This window comes from Oncorhynchus keta, chromosome 3 (genome assembly GCF_023373465.1).
Source record: "Oncorhynchus keta strain PuntledgeMale-10-30-2019 chromosome 3, Oket_V2, whole genome shotgun sequence".
NCBI lineage: Eukaryota > Metazoa > Chordata > Actinopteri > Salmoniformes > Salmonidae > Oncorhynchus > Oncorhynchus keta.
In genome coordinates, this window is record NC_068423.1 from 31,188,371 (window position 1) to 31,208,525 (window position 20,155).

At 53.5% G+C, this 20,155-nt stretch overlaps 1 protein-coding gene and 1 long non-coding RNA gene across 6 annotated transcripts in view; both read left to right on the forward strand.

The window, feature by feature from the left end:
• The window catches only part of jag1b (jagged canonical Notch ligand 1b), a 132,916-nt gene that overhangs the window by 24,737 nt on the left and 88,024 nt on the right, over window positions 1-20,155 (forward strand). For all 3 annotated transcript variants that reach the window (XM_052496089.1, XM_052496081.1, XM_052496086.1), the window contains exons 3-5: window positions 922-973; window positions 16,586-16,843; window positions 18,498-18,558. In XM_052496089.1, coding sequence (XP_052352049.1) covers window positions 922-973; window positions 16,586-16,843; window positions 18,498-18,558 — 371 coding nt within the window. The remainder of the gene's footprint in view (window positions 1-921; window positions 974-16,585; window positions 16,844-18,497; window positions 18,559-20,155) is intronic.
• Window positions 17,467-18,491, forward strand: LOC127915739 (uncharacterized). Of its 3 annotated transcripts, none has more exons than XR_008091888.1 (3): window positions 17,467-17,770; window positions 17,926-18,058; window positions 18,097-18,491. It is a non-coding gene; the product is annotated as an uncharacterized LOC127915739 (long non-coding RNA). The 3 variants fall into 3 exon arrangements; XR_008091889.1 differs by lacking the exon at window positions 17,467-17,770 and adding an exon at window positions 17,779-17,865; XR_008091892.1 differs by lacking the exon at window positions 17,467-17,770 and adding an exon at window positions 17,779-17,846.

A 20,155-nucleotide genomic window follows, 5' to 3' on the forward strand; every position in this document is an offset into this window, starting at 1 on the left:
TTTGGTAGTGTTGCAGTCTGTGTCGGACTTCGTGTTGTGTAAACATGTTGAGAGCTGTGCTGTGTAGGGAGTCAGGTTCATTCTTGACTGTCACAATTGGCACCCTAGTCCCTATGTAGTCCACTACTTTAGACCAGGGTCCATAGGGGATAGGGGGCCACTACTTTAGACCAGGGCCCATAGGGGATAGGGGGGCCACTACTTTAGACCAGGGCCCATAGTGGATAGGGGGGTCACTACTTTAGACCAGGGCCCATAGGGGATAGGGGGGCCACTACTTTAGACCAGGGCCCATAGTGGATAGGGGGCGTCACTACTTTAGACCAGGGCCCATAGTGGATAGGGGGCCACTACTTTAGACCAGGGCCCATAGTGGATAGGGGGCCACTACTTTAGACCAGGGCCCATAGTGGATAGGGGGGCAACTACTTTAGACCAGGGCCCATAGTGGATAGGGGGCCACTACTTTAGACCAGGGCCCATAGTGGATAGGGGGCCACTACTTTAGAACAGGGCCCATAGGGGATAGGGGGCCACTACTTTAGACCAGGGCCCATAGGGGATAGGGGGCCACTACTTTAGACCAGGGCCCATAGTGGATAGGGGGGCCACTACTTTAGCACTTAGCTGCTGTCCTTGACAATAGACACCAGGGACACTAGATAGTATGTTAATTTACACCGGAGAATGTGTGTGTTGCTGTTAGTGTTGCTACTTGCTATCAGTGTTTTGGTTCAGAGTTTGCTCTTTGATGTCGTTTGGTTAGGGCTGCAATATTCTGGTAACTTTACCAGCGTGCCCAAGGTTAGCCAGAAATCACGGTGGGAAGAGTTTTAGTATGGGAGGAAGGGGGGGGGGGAGAGTTAGCAGCTGTGTTTTGGTTGATATTGTGTTGACTCTGATCTCTCCATCTTCCCCCAGAGGTCCTACACGTTGATAGTGGAAGCCTTGGACGCTAACAATGACACCAGCGGTGAGTGGCTCTCTGTCCTGCTGTCTCTGTCCTGCTGTCTCTGTCCTGCTGTCTCTGTCCTGCTGGCTCTCTGTCCTGCTGGCTCTCTGTCCTGCTGGCTCTCTGTCCTGCTGGCTCTCTGTCCTGCTGGCTCTCTGTCCTGCTGGCTCTCTGTCCTGCTGGCTCTCTGTCCTGCTGGCTCTCTGTCCTGCTGGCTCTCTGTCCTGCTGGCTCTGTCCTGCTGGCTCTGTCCTGCTGGCTCTGTCCTGCTGGCTCTGTCCTGCTGGCTCTGTCCTGCTGGCTCTCTGTCCTGCTGGCTCTCTGTCCTGCTGGCTCTCTCTCTCTCTCTCTGTGTCCTGCTGGCTCGCTCTCTCTGTGTCTCTCTCTCTCTCTGTCCCACTGTCTGTCTCTGTCTCTATGCCCTGCTGGCTACTTTTAGCTCACTCTGTTTTCCCCTCACTCATTCTTTCTCTCTGTCCTGCGTGTTAACCTTAGGAACTCTCCTAGCTGTTGAAGGCACCTCTCCTCCCACATGGCCCGGTGTGTGAGCGCATGTTGACAGGTGTCTGTGACCACCTGACCACCTGAATAACTCAGTGAAAAGGGGGGAGAGCAAGGGAGAGCAAGGGAGAGCTGCAGACTGGGGGAGAGAGGGAGGGCGGGAGAGAGAGAGGATTCAGAGGTGGAGGAGTGATCTGTGGCTGTCCTTCATATGAAAGTGATTAGTGAGATCAGACGGTAGCCTGGATCCAGTCACAATGCAGGTCTGTTACCTGACCTTTCATCTACAGGAGGTTACATCACTGTTCAGATACCTTCTATGTTCCACTATGGCACGATGATGAAGCACCTTGGCTGGCTGGCTGCCTCTGGCTGGCTGGCTGCCTCTGGCTGGCTGGCTGCCTCTGACTGCCAGCCTCTGGCTGGCTGGCTGCCTCTGGCTGGCTGTCGCTGGCTGGCTGTCGCTGGCTGTCTGTCGCTGGCTGTCTGTCGCTGGCTGTCTGTCGCTGGCTGTCTGTCGCTGGCTGTCTGTCTGTCTGTGGCTGGCTGGCTGTCTGTCTGTGGCTGGCTGGCTGTCTGTCTGTCTGTCTGTGGCTGGCTGTCTGGCTGGCTGGCTGTCTGGCTGGCTGTCTGTCTGTGGCTGGCTGTCTGTCTGTGGCTGGCTGTCTGTCTGTGGCTGGCTGTCTGTCTGTCTGTGGCTGTCTGTCTGTCTGTCTGTCTGTGGCTGGCTGGCTGGCTGTCTGTGGCTGTCTGTCTGTCTGTGGCTGGCTGTCTGTCTGTGGCTGGCTGGCTGGCTGGCTGTCTCTGGCTGGCTGGCTGGCTGGCTGGCTGGCTGGCTGGCTGGCTGGCTGTCTCTGTGTCTGACATAAAGGTGAGGGGGAGTGTAATGGAACTACAGTACGGGGGGTGTAATGGAACTACAGTAGAGGGGGGAGGGGGAGTGTAATGGAACTACAGTACAATATGGGGGTGTAATGGAACTACAGTACAGGGGGAGTGTAATGGAACTACAGTACAGGGGGAGTGTAATGGAACTACAGTACAGGGGGTGTAATGGAACTACAGTACAGGGGGAGTGTAATGGAACTACAGTACAGGGGGGAGTGTAATGGAACTACAGTACGGGGGGGAGTGTAATGGAACTACAGTACGGGGGGAGTGTAATGGAACTACAGTACGGGGGGAGTGTAATGGAACTACAGTACGGGGGGTGTAATGGAACTACAGTACGGGGGGAGTGTAATGGAACCACAGTACGGGGGGAGTGTAATGGAACTACAGTACGGGGGGAGTGTAATGGAACTACAGTACGGGGGGAGTGTAATGGAACTACAGTACGGGGGGTGTAATGGAACTACAGTACGGGGGGTGTAATGGAACTACAGTACAGGGGGAGTGTAATGGAACTACAGTACAATGGGGGGAGTGTAATGGAACTACAGTACAATGGGGGGGAGTGTAATGGAACTACAGTACAATGGGGGGAGTGTAATGGAACTACAGTACGGGGGGTGTAATGGAACTACAGTACGGGGGGAGAGACAGACAGACAGCCACAGACAGACAGCCAGCCAGCCACAGACAGACAGCCAGCCAGCCAGCCACAGACAGCCAGCCAGCCACAGACAGCCAGCCAGCCACAGACAGCCAGCCAGCCACAGACAGTCAGCCAGAGACAGCCAGCCAGAGACAGCCAGCCAGAGACAGCCAGCCAGCCAGCCAGCCAGAGGCAGCCAGCCAGCCAGAGGCAGACAGCCAGCCAGAGGCAGCCAGCCAGCCAGCCAGAGGCAGCCAGCCAGCCAGCCAGAGGCAGCCAGCCAGCCAGCCAGAGGCAGCCAGCCAGCCAGCCAGAGGCAGCCAGCCAGCCAGCCAGAGGCAGCCAGCCAGCCAGCCAGAGGCAGACAGCCAGCCAGCCAGAGGCAGACAGCCAGCCAGCCAGAGGCAGACAGCCAGCCAGCCAGAGGCAGACAGCCAGCCAGCCAGAGGCAGACAGCCAGCCAGCCAGAGGCAGACAGCCAGCCAGCCAGAGGCAGACAGCCAGCCAGCCAGAGACAGCCAGCCAGCCAGAGGCAGACAGCCAGCCAGAGACAGACAGCCAGCCAGACAGCCAGCCACAGACAGACAGCCAGCCACAGACAGACAGACAGACAGCCACAGACAGACAGACAGACAGACAGCCACAGACAGACAGACAGACAGCCACAGACAGACAGACAGCCAGCCACAGACAGACAGCCAGCCACAGACAGACAGACAGCCAGCCAGACAGCCAGCCACAGACAGACAGACAGCCAGCCACAGACAGACAGCCAGCCAGCCAGCCACAGACAGACAGACAGCCAGCCACAGACAGACAGACAGACAGCCAGCCACAGACAGACAGACAGACAGCCAGCGACAGACAGACAGCGACAGACAGCCAGCCAGAGGCAGCCAGCCAGCCAGAGGCAGCCAGCCAGCCAGAGGCAGCCAGCCAGCCAGAGGCAGCCAGCCAGCCAGAGGCAGCCAGCCAGCCAGAGGCAGCCAGCCAGCCAAGGTGCTTCATCATCGTGCCATAGTGGAACATAGAAGGTATCTGAACAGTGATGTAACCTCCTGTAGATGAAAGGTCAGGTAACAGACCTGCATTGTGACTGGATCCAGGCTACCGTCTGATCTCACTAATCACTTTCATATGAAGGACAGCCACAGATCACTCCTCCACCTCTGAATCCTCTCTCTCTCCCGCCCTCCCTCTCTCCCCCAGTCTGCAGCTCTCCCTTGCTCTCCCTTGCTCTCCCCCCTTTTCACTGAGTTATTCAGGTGGTCAGGTGGTCACAGACAGTGAACTACAGTACAGGGGGGGGAGTGTAATGGAACTACAGTACAGGGGGGGGAGTGTAATGGAACTACAGTACAGGGGGTGTAATGGAACTACAGTACAGGGGGAGTGTAATGGAACTACAGTACGGGGGAGTGTAATGGAACTACAGTACAGGGGGAGTGTAATGGAACTACAGTACAGGGGGAAGTGTAATGGAACTACAGTACGGGGGGTGTAATGGAACTACAGTACTATTGGGGGTGTAATGGAACTACAGTACAGGGGGTGTAATGGAACTACAGTACTATTGGGGGTGTAATGGAACTACAGTAGGGAGTGTAATGGAACTACAGTACGGGGGAGTGTAATGGAACTACAGTACAATGGGGGTGTAATGGAACTACAGTACAATGGGGGGTGTAATGGAACTACAGTACAATGGGGGGTGTAATGGAACTACAGTACTATGGGGGGTGTAATGGAACTACAGTACGGGGGGAGTGTAATGGAACTACAGTACGGGGGGAGTGTAATGGAACTACAGTACGGGGGGAGTGTAATGGAACTACAGTACAATGGGGGTGTAATGGAACTACAGTACAGGGGGGAGTGTAATGGAACTACAGTACGGGGGGAGTGTAATGGAACTACAGTACAGGGGGGGGAGTGTAATGGAACTACAGTACGGGGGGGAGTGTAATGGAACTACAGTACAGGGGGAGTGTAATGGAACTACAGTACAGGGGGAGTGTAATGGAACTACAGTACAGGGGGGAGTGTAATGGAACTACAGTACAGGGGGGAGTGTAATGGAACTACAGTACAGGGGGGAGTGTAATGGAACTACAGTACGGGGGAGTGTAATGGAACTACAGTACAGGGGGAGGGGAGGGTAATGGAACTACAGTACGGGGGGTGTAATGGAACTACAGTACAGGGGGCGGGGTGTAATGGAACTACAGTACGGGGGGAGAGTAATGGAACTACAGTACGGGGGGTGTAATGGAACTACAGTACAGGGGGGAAGTGTAATGGAACTACAGTACGGGGGTGTATTGGAACTACAGTACGGGGGGTGTAATGGAACTACAGTACAATGGGGGGTGTAATGGAACTACAGTACAGGGGGGAGTGTAATGGAACTACAGTACGGGGGGGGTGTAATGGAACTACAGTACAGGGGGAGTGTAATGGAACTACAGTACAGGGGGGGGAGTGTAATGGAACTACAGTACAGGGGGGAGTGTAATGGAACTACAGTACAGGGGGGGAGTGTAATGGAACTACAGTACGGGGGGGGAGTGTAATGGAACTACAGTACGGGGGGAGTGTAATGGAACTACAGTACAGGGGGAGTGTAATGGAACTACAGTACAGGGGGGAGTGTAATGGAACTACAGTACGGGGGGAGTGTAATGGAACTACAGTACGGGGGGGGAGTGTAATGGAACTACAGTACGGGGGGGAGTGTAATGGAACTACAGTACAATGGGGGGAGTGTAATGGAACTACAGTACAGGGGGGAGTGTAATGGAACTACAGTACAGGGGGAGTGTAATGGAACTACAGTACAGGGGGAGTGTAATGGAACTACAGTACAGGGGGAGTGTAATGGAACTACAGTACGGGGGAGTGTAATGGAACTACAGTACAGGGGGGAGTGTAATGGAACTACAGTACGGGGGGAGTGTAATTGAACTACAGTACAGGGGGGGGGGGGGGAGTGTAATGGAACTACAGTACGGGGGGTGTAATGGAACTACAGTACAGGGGGAGAGTAATGGAACTACAGTACAATGGGGGAGAGTAATGGAACTACAGTACGGGGGGAGAGTAATGGAACTACAGTACGGGGGGAAGTGTAATGGAACTACAGTACAGGGGGTGTAATGGAACTACAGTACAGGGGGGAGTGTAATGGAACTACAGTACGGGGGGAGTGTAATGGAACTACAGTACGGGGGGAGTGTAATGGAACTACAGTACGGGGGGAGTGTAATGGAACTACAGTACGGGGGGAGTGTAATGGAACTACAGTACAGGGGGAAGTGTAATGGAACTACAGTACAGGGGGGAGTGTAATGGAACTACAGTACAGGGGGAGTGTAATGGAACTACAGTACAGGGGGAGTGTAATGGAACTACAGTACAGGGGGAAGTGTAATGGAACTACAGTACGGGGGGGAAGTGTAATGGAACTACAGTACGGGGGAGGGGGGAGTGTAATGGAACTACAGTACAGGGGGAGTGTAATGGAACTACAGTACAGGGGGAAGTGTAATGGAACTACAGTACGGGGGAGTGTAATGGAACTACAGTACGGGGGGAGTGTAATGGAACTACAGTACGGGGGGGGTGTAATGGAACTACAGTACGGGGGGAGTGTATTGGAACTACAGTACAGGGGGAGTGTAATGGAACTACAGTACAATGGGGGAGTGTAATGGAACTACAGTACAGGGGAGTGTATTGGAACTACAGTACAGGGGGGAGTGTAATGGAACTACAGTACAATGGGGGAGTGTAATGGAACTACAGTACAATGGGGGAGTGTAATGGAACTACAGTACGGGGGAGTGTAATGGAACTACAGTACAATGGGGGGGAGTGTAATGGAACTACAGTACAGGGGGGGAGTGTATTGGAAGTACAGTACAGGGGGGTGTAATGGAACTACAGTACAATGGGGGAGTGTAATGGAACTACAGTACAGGGGGAGTGTATTGGAACTACAGTACAGGGGGGAGTGTAATGGAACTACAGTACAATGGGGGAGTGTAATGGAACTACAGTACAGGGGGAGTGTATTGGAACTACAGTACAGGGGGAGTGTAATGGAACTACAGTACAGGGGGAGTGTATTGGAACTACAGTACAGGGGGTGTAATGGAACTACAGTACAATGGGGGGAGTGTAATGGAACTACAGTACGGGGGGAGTGTAATGGAACTACAGTACAATGGGGGAGTGTAATGGAACTACAGTACAGGGGGAGTGTATTGGAAGTACAGTACGGGGGGAGTGTAATGGAACTACAGTACAGGGGGGAGTGTAATGGAACTACAGTACAGGGGGAGTGTAATGGAACTACAGTACAGGGGGGGTGTAATGGAACTACAGTACAGGGGAGTGTATTGGAACTACAGTACGGGGGGTGTAATGGAACTACAGTACAGGGGGGTGTAGTGGAACTACAGTACAGGGGGTGGAAGTGTAATGGAACTACAGTACGGGGGGTGTAGTGGAACTACAGTACAGGGGGGAGTGTAATGGAACTACAGTACGGGGGGTGTAGTGGAACTACAGTACAGGGGGGAGAGTAATGGAACTACAGTACGGGGGGAGTGTAATGGAACTACAGTACGGGGGGAGTGTAATGGAACTACAGTACAGGGGGGAGTGTAATGGAACTACAGTACAGGGGGAGTGTAATGGAACTACAGTACAGGGGGAGTGTAATGGAACTACAGTACGGGGGAGTGTAATGGAACTACAGTACAGGGGGAGTGTAATGGAACTACAGTACAGGGGGAGTGTAATGGAACTACAGTACAGGGGGAGTGTAATGGAACTACAGTACAGGGGGAGTGTAATGGAACTACAGTACAGGGGGAGTGTAATGGAACTACAGTACAGGGGGGAGTGTAATGGAACTACAGTACAGGGGAGGAGTGTAATGGAACTACAGTACAGGGGGGAGTGTAATGGAACTACAGTACGGGGGGAGTGTAATGGAACTACAGTACGGGGGGAGTGTAATGGAACTACAGTACAGGGGGGAGTGTAATGGAACTACAGTACAATGGGGGAGTGTAATGGAACTACAGTACGGGGGGAGTGTAATGGAACTACAGTACAATGGGGGAGTGTAATGGAACTACAGTACGGGGGAGTGTAATGGAACTACAGTACAATGGGGGAGTGTAATGGAACTACAGTACAGGGGGAGTGTATTGGAAGTACAGTACGGGGGAGTGTAATGGAACTACAGTACAGGGGGGAGTGTAATGGAACTACAGTACAGGGGGAGTGTAATGGAACTACAGTACAGGGGGTGTAATGGAACTACAGTACAGGGGGAGTGTATTGGAACTACAGTACGGGGGGTGTAATGGAACTACAGTACAGGGGGGTGTAGTGGAACTACAGTACAGGGGGTGGAAGTGTAATGGAACTACAGTACGGGGGGTGTAGTGGAACTACAGTACAGGGGGGAGTGTAATGGAACTACAGTACGGGGGTGTAGTGGAACTACAGTACAGGGGGGAGAGTAATGGAACTACAGTACGGGGGGAGTGTAATGGAACTACAGTACGGGGGGAGTGTAATGGAACTACAGTACAGGGGGGAGTGTAATGGAACTACAGTACAGGGGGAGTGTAATGGAACTACAGTACAGGGGGAGTGTAATGGAACTACAGTACGGGGGGAGTGTAATGGAACTACAGTACAGGGGGAGTGTAATGGAACTACAGTACAGGGGGAGTGTAATGGAACTACAGTACAGGGGGAGTGTAATGGAACTACAGTACAGGGGGAGTGTAATGGAACTACAGTACAGGGGGAGTGTAATGGAACTACAGTACAGGGGAGGAGTGTAATGGAACTACAGTACAGGGGGAGTGTAATGGAACTACAGTACGGGGGGAGTGTAATGGAACTACAGTACGGGGGGAGTGTAATGGAACTACAGTACAGGGGGAGTGTAATGGAACTACAGTACAGGGGGTGTAATGGAACTACAGTACAGGGGGTGTAATGGAACTACAGTACAGGGGGAAGTGTAATGGAACTACAGTACAGGGGGGGAAGTGTAATGGAACTACAGTACGGGGGGTGTAATAGAACTACAGTACAGGGGGAGGGGAGTGTAATGGTACTACAGTACAGGGGCTCACTGCTTGAGGAGGAAGAGAGGAGACTGTCAGGGCTCACTGCTTGAGGAGGAAGAGAGGAGACTGTCAGGGCTCACTGCTTGAGGAGGAAGAGAGGAGACTGTCAGGGCTCACTGCTTGAGGAGGAAGAGAGGAGACTGTCAGGGCTCACTGCTTGAGGAGGAAGAGAGGAGACTGTCAGGGCTCACTGCTTGAGGAGGAAGAGAGGAGACTGTCAGGGCTCACTGCTTGAGGAGGAAGAGAGGAGACTGTCAGGGCTCACTGCTTGAGGAGGAAGAGAGGAGACTGTCAGGGCTCACTGCTTGAGGAGGAAGAGACTGTCAGGGCTCACTGCTTGAAGAGGAAGAGAGGAGACTGTCAGGGCTCACTGCTTGAGGAGGAAGAGAGGAGACTGTCAGGGCTCACTGCTTGAGGAGGAAGAGAGGAGACTGTCAGGGCTCACTGCTTGAGGAGGAAGAGAGGAGACTGTCAGGGCTCACTGCTTGAGGAGGAAGAGGAGACTGTCAGGGCTCACTGCTTCTGAGTCTAGATCCCTTTCTGAGTCTAGATCCCTTTCTGAGTCTAGATCCCTTTCTGAGTCTAGATCCCTTTCTGAGTCTAGATCCCTTTCTTGAGTCCAAATGTCAGCAGATATCTTCCGCTCAGATATATATATATTTTTAAACAACCATAGGCTTATTTTTTCTTAAAGTTATGTAAAGTTAACAATATTAACAGTTCTGTAGCAATGAGGTTTATGCAGTAGGCTATAGGCCCAATACATTATCACTGCATATTGGTTTTGCTTGAATTGCCCTGCCAATGTTGGTCTTCCCAGACTATTGCAACATGATATTTAAATGTAGGTACAGTGCCGTGAAAGTATTTAAATCTATTTTTGCATATTGTTTGTTGATACCAAATGTGATCAGATCTTCAACCAACATATAATGTTAGATAAACGGAACCAGATTTGACAAATAACAAGATAAAATGGAGACTTATTTTAGTTATTTAATTAAGTTATAAATATATATATATATATAGTAATTAAGTGATCCAACATCCATTTTCTCCTGTGTGAAGAAGTAATTGCTCCCTTACTCTCAGTAACTGGTTGTGCCACATTTTAACTGCAACGACTCCAACCAACCACTTCCTGTAGTTGTTGATCAGTCTCTCACGTCGCTGTGGAGGAATTTTGGTCCCCTCTTCCACGCAGAACTGCTGTAAATCAGCAACCATTTGAGGGATTTCAAGCATGAACGGCTCGTTTCAAATCCTGCCACAAGATCTCAATTGGGATTAGGTCTGGATTTGACTAAACCAGTCCAAAACTTCACATTATTTAAAAAAAAATGTTTTTTAACCAAATTTCATGTGGTCTTGATTGTGTGTTTTTGGATCATTGTCTTTCTGCTTGACCCAGCTGCACTTCAGCTTCAGTTCATAGATGGGTGGCCTGACGTTCTCCTGTAGAATACTATAATAATAATAATAATAATATAATATATGCCATTTAGCAGACGCTTTTATCCAAAGCGACTTACAGTCATGTGTGCATACATTCTACGTATGGGTGGTCCCGGGAATCGAACCCACTACCCTGGCGTTACAAGCGCCATGCTCTACCAACTGAGCTACAGAATAGAGCAGAATTCATGGTTCCTACCAAGGCAAGTCGTCCACCATTGCAGTTTTTGGTTTTCTCCAGACAAAATGGGATCAATCTCATCCAAAAAGTTCACTCAAGTTTGCCAAAAAAAGAACTTGGAAACACCTGAATGATCATTTAAGACACTTGGTAGAATATCCCATGTATGCCTGGTGAAAACCAATCACTGCATTCCAGGAGAGGGGGTAGGAGACTGTAGAGGGTTGTCACAAGCCAACCAGAGAGAGGGGGAAGGAGAGAGGGGGAAGGAGAGAGGGGGGAGGAGACTGTAGAGAGTTGTCACCAGCCAACCAGCGAGAGGGGGAGGAGACTGTAGAGGGTTGTCACAAGCCAACCAGAGAGAGGGGAAGGAGAGAGGGGGAAGGAGAGAGGGGGAGGAGACTGTAGAGAGTTGTCACCAGCCAACCAGAGAGAGGGGGAGGAGACTGTAGAGGGTTGTCACCAGCCAACCAGAGAGAGGGGGAAGGAGAGAGGGGAAGGAGAGAGGGGAGGAGACTGTAGAGAGTTGTCACCAGCCAACCAGAGAGAGGGGGAGGAGACTGTAGAGGGTTGTCACAAGCCAACCAGAGAGAGGGGGAAGGAGAGAGGGGGAGGAGAGAGGGGGAGGAGACTGTAGAGAGTTGTCACAAGCCAACCAGAGAGAGGGGGAAGGAGAGAGGGGAAGGAGAGAGGGGGTAGGAGACTGTAGAGGGTTGTCACCAGCCAACCAGAGAGAGGGGGAAGGAGAGAGGAGGGTTGTCACAAGCCAACCAGTGAGAGGGGTAAGGAGAGAGGGAGGGTTGCCACAAGCCAACCAGCGAGAGGGGGAAGGAGAGAGGGGGGAAGGAGAGAGGGGGAAGGAGAGAGGGGGAGGAGACTGTAGAGGGTTGTCACCAGCCAACCAGCGAGGAGGGGGAAGGAGGAGGGGAAGGAAGGAGAGAGGGGGGGGAAGGAGAGAGGGGGAGGAGACTGTAGAGGGTTGTCACCAGCCAACCAGAGAGAGGGGGAAGGAGAGAGGGAGGGTTGTCACAAGCCAACCAGAGAGAGGGGAGGAGACTGTAGAGGGTTGTCACCAGCCAACCAGAGAGAGGGGGAAGGAGAGAGGGAGGGTTGTCACAAGCCAACCAGAGAGAGGGGGAAGGAGAGAGGGAGGGTTGTCACAAGCCAACCAGCGAGAGGGGTAGGAGACTGTAGAGGGTTGTCACAAGCCAACCAGCGAGAGGGGAAGGAGAGGGGGGAAGGAGAGAGGGGGAAGGAGAGAGGGGGAAGGAGAGAGGGGGAAGGAGAGAGGGGAGGGTTGCCACAAGCCAACCAGAGAGAGGGGGTAGGAGACTGTAGAGGGTTGTCACAAGCCAACCAGAGAGAGGGGTAGGAGACTGTAGAGGGTTGTCACAAGCCAACCAGAGAGAGGGGTAGGAGACTGTAGAGGGTTGTCACAAGCCAACCAGAGAGAGGGGGTAGGAGACTGTAGAGGGTTGTCACAAGCCAACCAGAGAGAGGGGGTAGGAGACTGTAGAGGGTTGTCACAAGCCAACCAGAGAGAGGGGGTAGGAGACTGTAGAGGGTTGTCACAAGCCAACCAGAGAGAGGGGGTAGGAGACTGTAGAGGGTTGTCACAAGCCAACCAGAGAGAGGGGTAGGAGACTGTAGAGGGTTGTCACAAGCCAACCAGTGAGAGGGGGTAGGAGACTGTAGAGGGTTGTCACAAGCCAACCAGCGAGAGGGGGTAGGAGACTGTAGAGGGTTGTCACAAGCCAACCAGAGAGAGGGGGAAGGAGAGAGGGAGGGTTGTCACAAGCCAACCAGTGAGAGGGGGAAGGAGAGAGGGAGGGTTGCCACAAGCCAACCAGCGAGAGGGGGAAGGAGAGAGGGAGGGTTGTCACAAGCCAACCAGAGAGAGGGGGAAGGAGAGAGGGAGGGTTGTCACAAGCCAACCAGTGAGAGGGGTAAGGAGAGAGGGAGGGTTGCCACCTGCCAACCAGCGAGAGGGGAAGGAGACTGTAGAGGGTTGCCACAAGCCAACCAGCGAGAGGGGGAAGGAGAGAGGAGGGTTGTCACAAGCCAACCAGCGAGAGGGGTAAGGAGAGAGGGACGGTTGTCACAAGCCAACCAGTGAGAGGGGAAGGAGAGAGGGAGGGTTGCCACCTGCCAATCAGCGAGAGGGGAAGGAGAGAGGGAGGGTTGCCACCTGCCAACCAGCGAGAGGGGGAAGGAGAGAGGGAGGGTTGTCACAAGCCAACCAGAGAGAGGGGGAAGGAGAGAGGGAGGGTTGTCACAAGCCAACCAGCGAGAGGGGGTAGGAGACTGTAGAGGGTTGTCACAAGCCAACCAGCGAGAGGGGGAAGGAGAGAGGGGGAAGGAGAGAGGGGAAGGAGAGAGGGGAAGGAGAGAGGGGGAAGGAGAGAGGGGAGGGTTGCCACAAGCCAACCAGAGAGAGGGGTAGGAGACTGTAGAGGGTTGTCACAAGCCAACCAGAGAGAGGGGGTAGGAGACTGTAGAGGGTTGTCACAAGCCAACCAGAGAGAGGGGGTAGGAGACTGTAGAGGGTTGTCACAAGCCAACCAGAGAGAGGGGTAGGAGACTGTAGAGGGTTGTCACAAGCCAACCAGAGAGAGGGGGTAGGAGACTGTAGAGGGTTGTCACAAGCCAACCAGAGAGAGGGGTAGGAGACTGTAGAGGGTTGTCACAAGCCAACCAGAGAGAGGGGTAGGAGACTGTAGAGGGTTGTCACAAGCCAACCAGAGAGAGGGGGTAGGAGACTGTAGAGGGTTGTCACAAGCCAACCAGTGAGAGGGGTAGGAGACTGTAGAGGGTTGTCACAAGCCAACCAGTGAGAGGGGGTAGGAGACTGTAGAGGGTTGTCACAAGCCAACCAGTGAGAGGGGGAGGAGAGGGGAGGGTTGTCACAAGCCAACCAGTGAGAGGGGGAAGGAGAGAGGGAGGGTTGCCACCTGCCAACCAGCGAGAGGGGAAGGAGAGAGGGAGGGTTGTCACAAGCCAACCAGCGAGAGGGGGAAGGAGACTGTAGAGGGTTGCCACAAGCCAACCAGCGAGAGGGGAAGGAGAGGGAGGGTTGTCACAAGCCAACCAGCGAGAGGGGTAAGGAGAGAGGGACGGTTGTCACAAGCCAACCAGAGAGAGGGGGAAGGAGAGAGGGAGGGTTGTCACAAGCCAACCAGTGAGAGGGGTAAGGAGAGAGGGAGGGTTGCCACAAGCCAACCAGCGAGAGGGGGAAGGAGAGAGGGAGGGTTGTCACAAGCCAACCAGCGAGAGGGGGAAGGAGAGAGGGAGGGTTGCCACAAGCCAACCAGCGAGAGGGGGAAGGAGAGAGGGAGGGTTGTCACAAGCCAACCAGTGAGAGGGGTAAGGAGAGAGGGAGGGTTGCCACAAGCCAACCAGCGAGAGGGGGAAGGAGAGAGGGAGGGTTGCCACAAGCCAACCAGCGATAGGGGAAGGAGAGAGGGGAGGGTTGCCACAAGCCAATCAGCGAGAGGGGAAGGAGAGAGGGAGGGTTGCCACCTGCCAACCAGCGAGAGGGGGAAGGAGAGAGGGAGGGTTGTCACAAGCCAACCAGCGATAGGGGGAAGGAGAGAGGGGAGGGTTGTCACAAGCCAACCAGCGAGAGGGGGAAGGAGAGAGGGAGAGTTGCCACAAGCCAACCAGCGATAGGGGTAAGGAGAGAGAGGGAGGGTTGCCACAAGCCAATCAGCGAGAGGGGGAAGGAGAGAGGGAGGGTTGCCACAAGCCAACCAGCGATAGGGGAAGGAGAGGGGGAGGGTTGCCACAAGCCAATCAGCGAGAGGGGAAGGAGAGAGGGAGGGTTGCCACCTGCCAACCAGCGAGAGGGGGAAGGACAGAGGGAGGGTTGCCACAAGCCAACCAGTGAGAGGGGGAGAGAGGGGAGGGTTGCCACAAGCCAACCAGCGAGAGAGGAAGGAGAGAGGGAGGGTTGCCACAAGCCAACCAGTGAGAGGGGGAAGGAGAGAGGGAGGGTTGCCACAAGCCAACCAGCGAGAGGGGGAAGGAGAGAGGGAGGGTTGTCACAAGCCAACCAGCGAGAGAGGAAGGAGAGAGGGAGAGTTGCCACAAGCCAACCAGCGAGAGAGGGAAGGAGACTGTAGAGGGTTGTCACAAGCCAACCAGAGAGAGGGGGAAGGAGAGAGGGAGGGTTGTCACAAGCCAACCAGTGAGAGGGGTAAGGAGAGAGAGGGAGGGTTGCCACAAGCCAACCAGCGAGAGGGGGAAGGAGAGAGGGAGGGTTGCCACAAGCCAACCAGCGAGAGGGGGAAGGAGAGAGGGGAGGGTTGCCACAAGCCAATCAGCGAGAGGGGGAAGGAGAGAGGGAGGGTTGCCACCTGCCAACCAGCGAGAGGGGGAAGGACAGAGGAGGGTTGCCACAAGCCAACCAGTGAGAGGGGGAGGAGAGAGGGGGGGGTTGCCACAAGCCAACCAGCGAGAGAGGGGAAGGAGAGAGGGGAGGGTTGCCACAAGCCAACCAGCGAGAGGGGGAAGGAGAGAGGGAGGGTTGTCACAAGCCAACCAGCGAGAGAGGGAAGGAGAGAGGAGGGTTGTCACAAGCCAACCAGCGAGAGGGGGAAGGAGAGAGGGAGAGTTGCCACAAGCCAACCAGCGAGAGGGGGAAGGAGAGAGGGGAGGGTTGCCACAAGCCAATCAGCGAGAGGGGAAGGAGAGAGGGGAGGGTTGCCACAAGCCAATCAGCGAGAGGGGAAGGAGAGAGGGGAGGGTTGCCACAAGCCAATCAGCGAGAGGGGGGAGGAGAGAGGGGAGGGTTGCCACAAGCCAACCAGCGAGAGGGGGAAGGAGAGAGGGGAGGGTTGCCACAAGCCAACCAGCGAGAGGGGGAGGAGAGAGGGAGGGTTGCCACAAGCCAACCAGCGAGAGGGGGAAGGAGAGAGGGGGAAGGAGAGAGGGGGAAGGAGAGAGGGGGAAGGAGAGAGGGAGAAGAAGAGAGGGGAGGGTTGTCACAAGCCAACCAGCGAGAGGGGGAAGAAGAGAGGGGAGGGCCTGTCCTGAATGAATGATTCCATTGGATCCAACACATCACATGCTATGTCATTCGCCAGGACATTCACCTTATCAGAATACATGCTATGTCTACATAGAAAAGGTGTTTCTCACCAATCAGATAGGAGTTTTGATTAAAGAACGAGAGCCATTTGCTCCACTAGGAGCTAAAATCAAGTAAGTTAATGATTGCCTGTAATATCCTCCATTTTTAAATTTCTACCACCAATGTGGCTGATATTGATTGTGTTTTTTCTGAACCTTCCATTAGCTGGTGATTTGAGAAGGTGTCCCGCACTGGGATGATCAACCCCAGCCATGCTGTACATTCTAACGTGTTCTATATCTACATCTATATTCTAACTGGTTGTATATCTATGACCCGTTAGGTGGTGATGGTCAGGTGATTGAGAAGGCGTCCCACTCTGGGATGATCAACCCCAGCCATGCTATACATTCTAACGTGTTCTATATCTACATCTATATTCTAACTGGTTGTATATCTATGACCCGTTAGGTGGTGATGGTCAGGTGATTGAGAAGGCGTCCCACTCTGGGATGATCACCCCCAGCCATGCTATACATTCTAACGTGTTCTATATCTACATCTATATTCTAACTGGTTGTATATCTATGACCCGTTAGGTGGTGAAGGTCAGGTGATTGAGAAGGCGTCCCACTCTGGGATGATCAACCCCAGCCATGCTTTACATTCTAACGTGTTCTATATCTATATCTAATATATTCTAACTGGTTGTATATCTATGACCCGTTAGGTGGTGAAGGTCAGGTGATTGAGAAGGCGTCCCACTCTGGGATGATCAACCCCAACCATCAGTGGCAGAAGCTCAGCCACAACGGTCCTATTGGTCAGTTTGACTATCAGATCCGGGTCAGCTGTGACGAGCACTACTACGGCTTCGGATGCAACAAGTTCTGCCGACCCCGAGACGAGTTCTTCGGACACTACACCTGCGACTACAACGGGAACAAGACCTGTCTGGAGGGCTGGTCTGGACTAGAATGTAACACACGTATGTAAACGCGGGCTACTTCCTGCCGACCTCTTGAGATCCCTTGGCAGAAGGGTTCAACCTAAAGGTGGTGAATGGATATTATCACCGGTAGGCTGGTGAGGGAGAGGGCCATCTGTAGACACACAGACTGTCTCTACACACAGAGAGAGGGGAAAGAGAGACGGTCTCTACACGGAGAGAGGAAAAGGGAGACTCTACACACAGAGAGAGGGGAAAAGAGAGACAGCCTCCACACAGAGGGGAAAAGAGAGACGGTCTCTACACACAGAGAGGGGAAAAGAGAGACTGTCTCTACACACAGAGAGGGGAAAAGAGAGACTGTCTCTACACACAGAGAGAGGGGAAAAGAGAGACTGTCTCTACACACAGAGAGAGGGGAAAAGAGAGACTGTCTCTACACACAGAGCGAGGGGAAAAGAGACTGTCTCTACACACAGAGCGAGGGGAAAAGAGAGACTGTCTCTACACACAGAGAGAGGGGAAAAGAGAGACTACACACAGAGAGAGGGAAAAGAGAGACTGTCTCTACACGGAGAGAGGAAAAGGGAGACTCCACACACAGAGAGAGGGGGAAAGAGAGACGGTCTCTACACACAGAGAGAGGAAAACGGAGACTCTACACACAGAGCGAGGGGAAAAGAGACTGTCTCTACACACAGAGCGAGGGGAAAAGAGAGACTGTCTCTACACACAGAGCGAGGGGAAAAGAGAGACTGTCTCTACACACAGACCGAGGGGAAAAGAGAGACTGTCTCTACACACAGAGAGAGGGGAAAAGAGAGAGAGCCTCCACACAGAGAGAGGAAAACGGAGATGGGGACAGTTTGTCTGTATGCCGGGAGGCTCTGGAATTATGATAATATTGACTGTTTCTGGGTAATGTTAGGTTTGGAGGGTAATGTTAGGTTTGGAGGGTAATGTTAGGTTTGGATGGTAATGTTAGGTTTGGAGGGTAATGTTAGGTTTGGAGGGTAATGTTAGGTTTGGAGGGTAATGTTAGGTTTGGAGGGTAATGTTAGGTTTGGAGGGAAATGTTAGGTTTGGAGGGAAATGTTTGGAGGTTTGGAGGGAAATGTTAGGTTTGGAGGGTAATGTTAGGTTTGGAGGGTAATGTTAGGTTTGGAGGGTAATGTTAGGTTTGGAGGGTAATGTTAGGTTTGGAGGGTAATGTTAGGTTTGGAGGGTAATGTTAGGTTTGGAGGGTAATGTTAGGTTTGGAGGGTAATGTTAGGTTTGGAGGGAAATGTTAGGTTTGGAGGGTAATGTTAGGTTTGGAGGGTAATGTTAGGTTTGGAGGGTAATGTTAGGTTTGGAGGGTAATGTTAGGTTTGGAGGGTAATGTTAGGTTTGGAGGGTAATGTTAGGTTTGGAGGGTAATGTTAGGTTTGGAGGGTAATGTTAGGTTTGGAGGGTAATGTTAGGTTTGGAGGGTAATGTTAGGTTTGGAGGGTAATGTTAGGTTTGGAGGGTAATGTTAGGTTTGGAGCCCAGCAGGAAGGATGTTCAACAGGTTGATAAACTACCTGCATGTGTCACATGTCAACAGACGGAAGATGCCAAACTGACAACATTTCAGATATTCACTGACATATGCTAATTTTTGCTCTCTTCCTCCCCTCCATCCCTCCTTTCCCCTCCTCCACCCCTCCAGCTATTTGTCGGCAGGGCTGCAGTACAGAACATGGACACTGCAAAGAGCCAGGTGACTGCAAGTAAGTCTGTTTCCTCTCTTCTCCCTCCCTCCTCCTCTCCTCCCTCCTCCTCCACCCCTCCCTCCTCCACCCCTCCTCCTCCTCCACCCCTCCTCCTCCTCCACCCCCTCCTCCTCCTCCCTTCCTCAGTCTCTGTTTCCTCTCTTCTCCCTCCCTCCTCCACCCCTCCTCTCCCCCCCTCCTCCTCCCTCCCTCCTCCACCCCTCCTCAGTCTCTGTTTCCTCTCTTCTCCCTCCCTCCTCCACCCCTCCTCTCCCCCCTCCTCCTCCCTCTCTCCTCCTCCTCCCCTCCTCTCCTCCTCCTCCCCCCTCCTCTCCTCCTCCTCCCCCTCCTCTCCTCCTCCTCCCCTCCTCTCCTCCTCCACCCCTCCTCTCCTCCTCCTCCTCCCTCCTCCTCCACCCCTCCTCTCCTCCCTCCTCCTCCACCTCTCCTCCTCCCCTCCTCAGTCTCTGTTTCCTCTCTTCTCCCTCCCTCCTCCACCCCTCCTCTCCTCCTCCACCCCTCCTCTCCTCCTCCTCCCCTCCTCTCCTCCTCCACCCCTCCTCTCCTCCTCCACCCCTCCTCTCCTCCTCCTCCCTCCTCCTCCACCCCTCCTCTCCTCCTCCTCCCCTCCTCAGTCTCTGTTTCCTCTCTTCTCCCTCCCTCCTCCACCCCTCCTCTCCCCCTCCACCCCTCCTCTCCTCCTCCTCCCCTCCTCTCCTCCTCCACCCCTCCTCTCCTCCTCCTCCCCTCCCCTCCTCTCCTCCTCCACCCCTCCTCTCCTCCTCCACCCCTCTCCTCCTCCACCCCTCCTCTCCTCCTCCACCCCTCCTCTCCTCCCTCCACCCCTCCTCTCCTCCTCCACCCCTCCTCTCCTCCTCCCTCTCCTCCTCCTCCTCCTCTCCTCCTCCACCCCTCCTCTCCTCCTCCTCCCCTCCTCTCCTCCTCCACCCCTCCTCTCCTCCTCCTCCCCCTCCTCTCCTCCTCTCCTCCTCCACCCCTCCACCCCTCCTCTCCTCCTCCACCCCTCCTCTCCTCCTCCACCCCTCCTCTCCTCCTCCACACCTCCTCTCCTCCTCCACCCCTCCCTCCTCCTCCCCTCCTCAGTCTCTGTTTCCTCTCCTCCTCCACCCCTCCCTCCTCCTCTCCTCCTCCGCTCTCGTCACTAAAGTGGATTCCGTGTTTGCTTCATCACGTCTGCCATGATATTTGTTATGAGGGTGTGTTGGAATGGTGGATGACTGTAATTGGCCAGCCAATTGACCACGATCTCTGTAATGACCGTTCGCATAGCGATTTAAAAAAGGCACACTAACCGTTTTCTACTTTCCTCCTCTCCTATGCTGCATGTGCTGCCGTAGAAACGTAATGAACAGAACGAGGTCCCCATTCAAGTCAGTGATGGCATAATGGCGGGACTGGCGGCCATTACGATCAAAGCAGGAAGTGAAACAGGAAGTGTACAATATGTGCTGTGATTTATAGATTCAACTTAACTGACATTACAATACATCCATTCCATTGAATGAGCCACATCAGTTCAGTGAGTTTGTATGGACTAATAGCAGTAAGACCAAATGCCACATTTTAATGAAGTAAGTTTACCCCCCCCCCCATT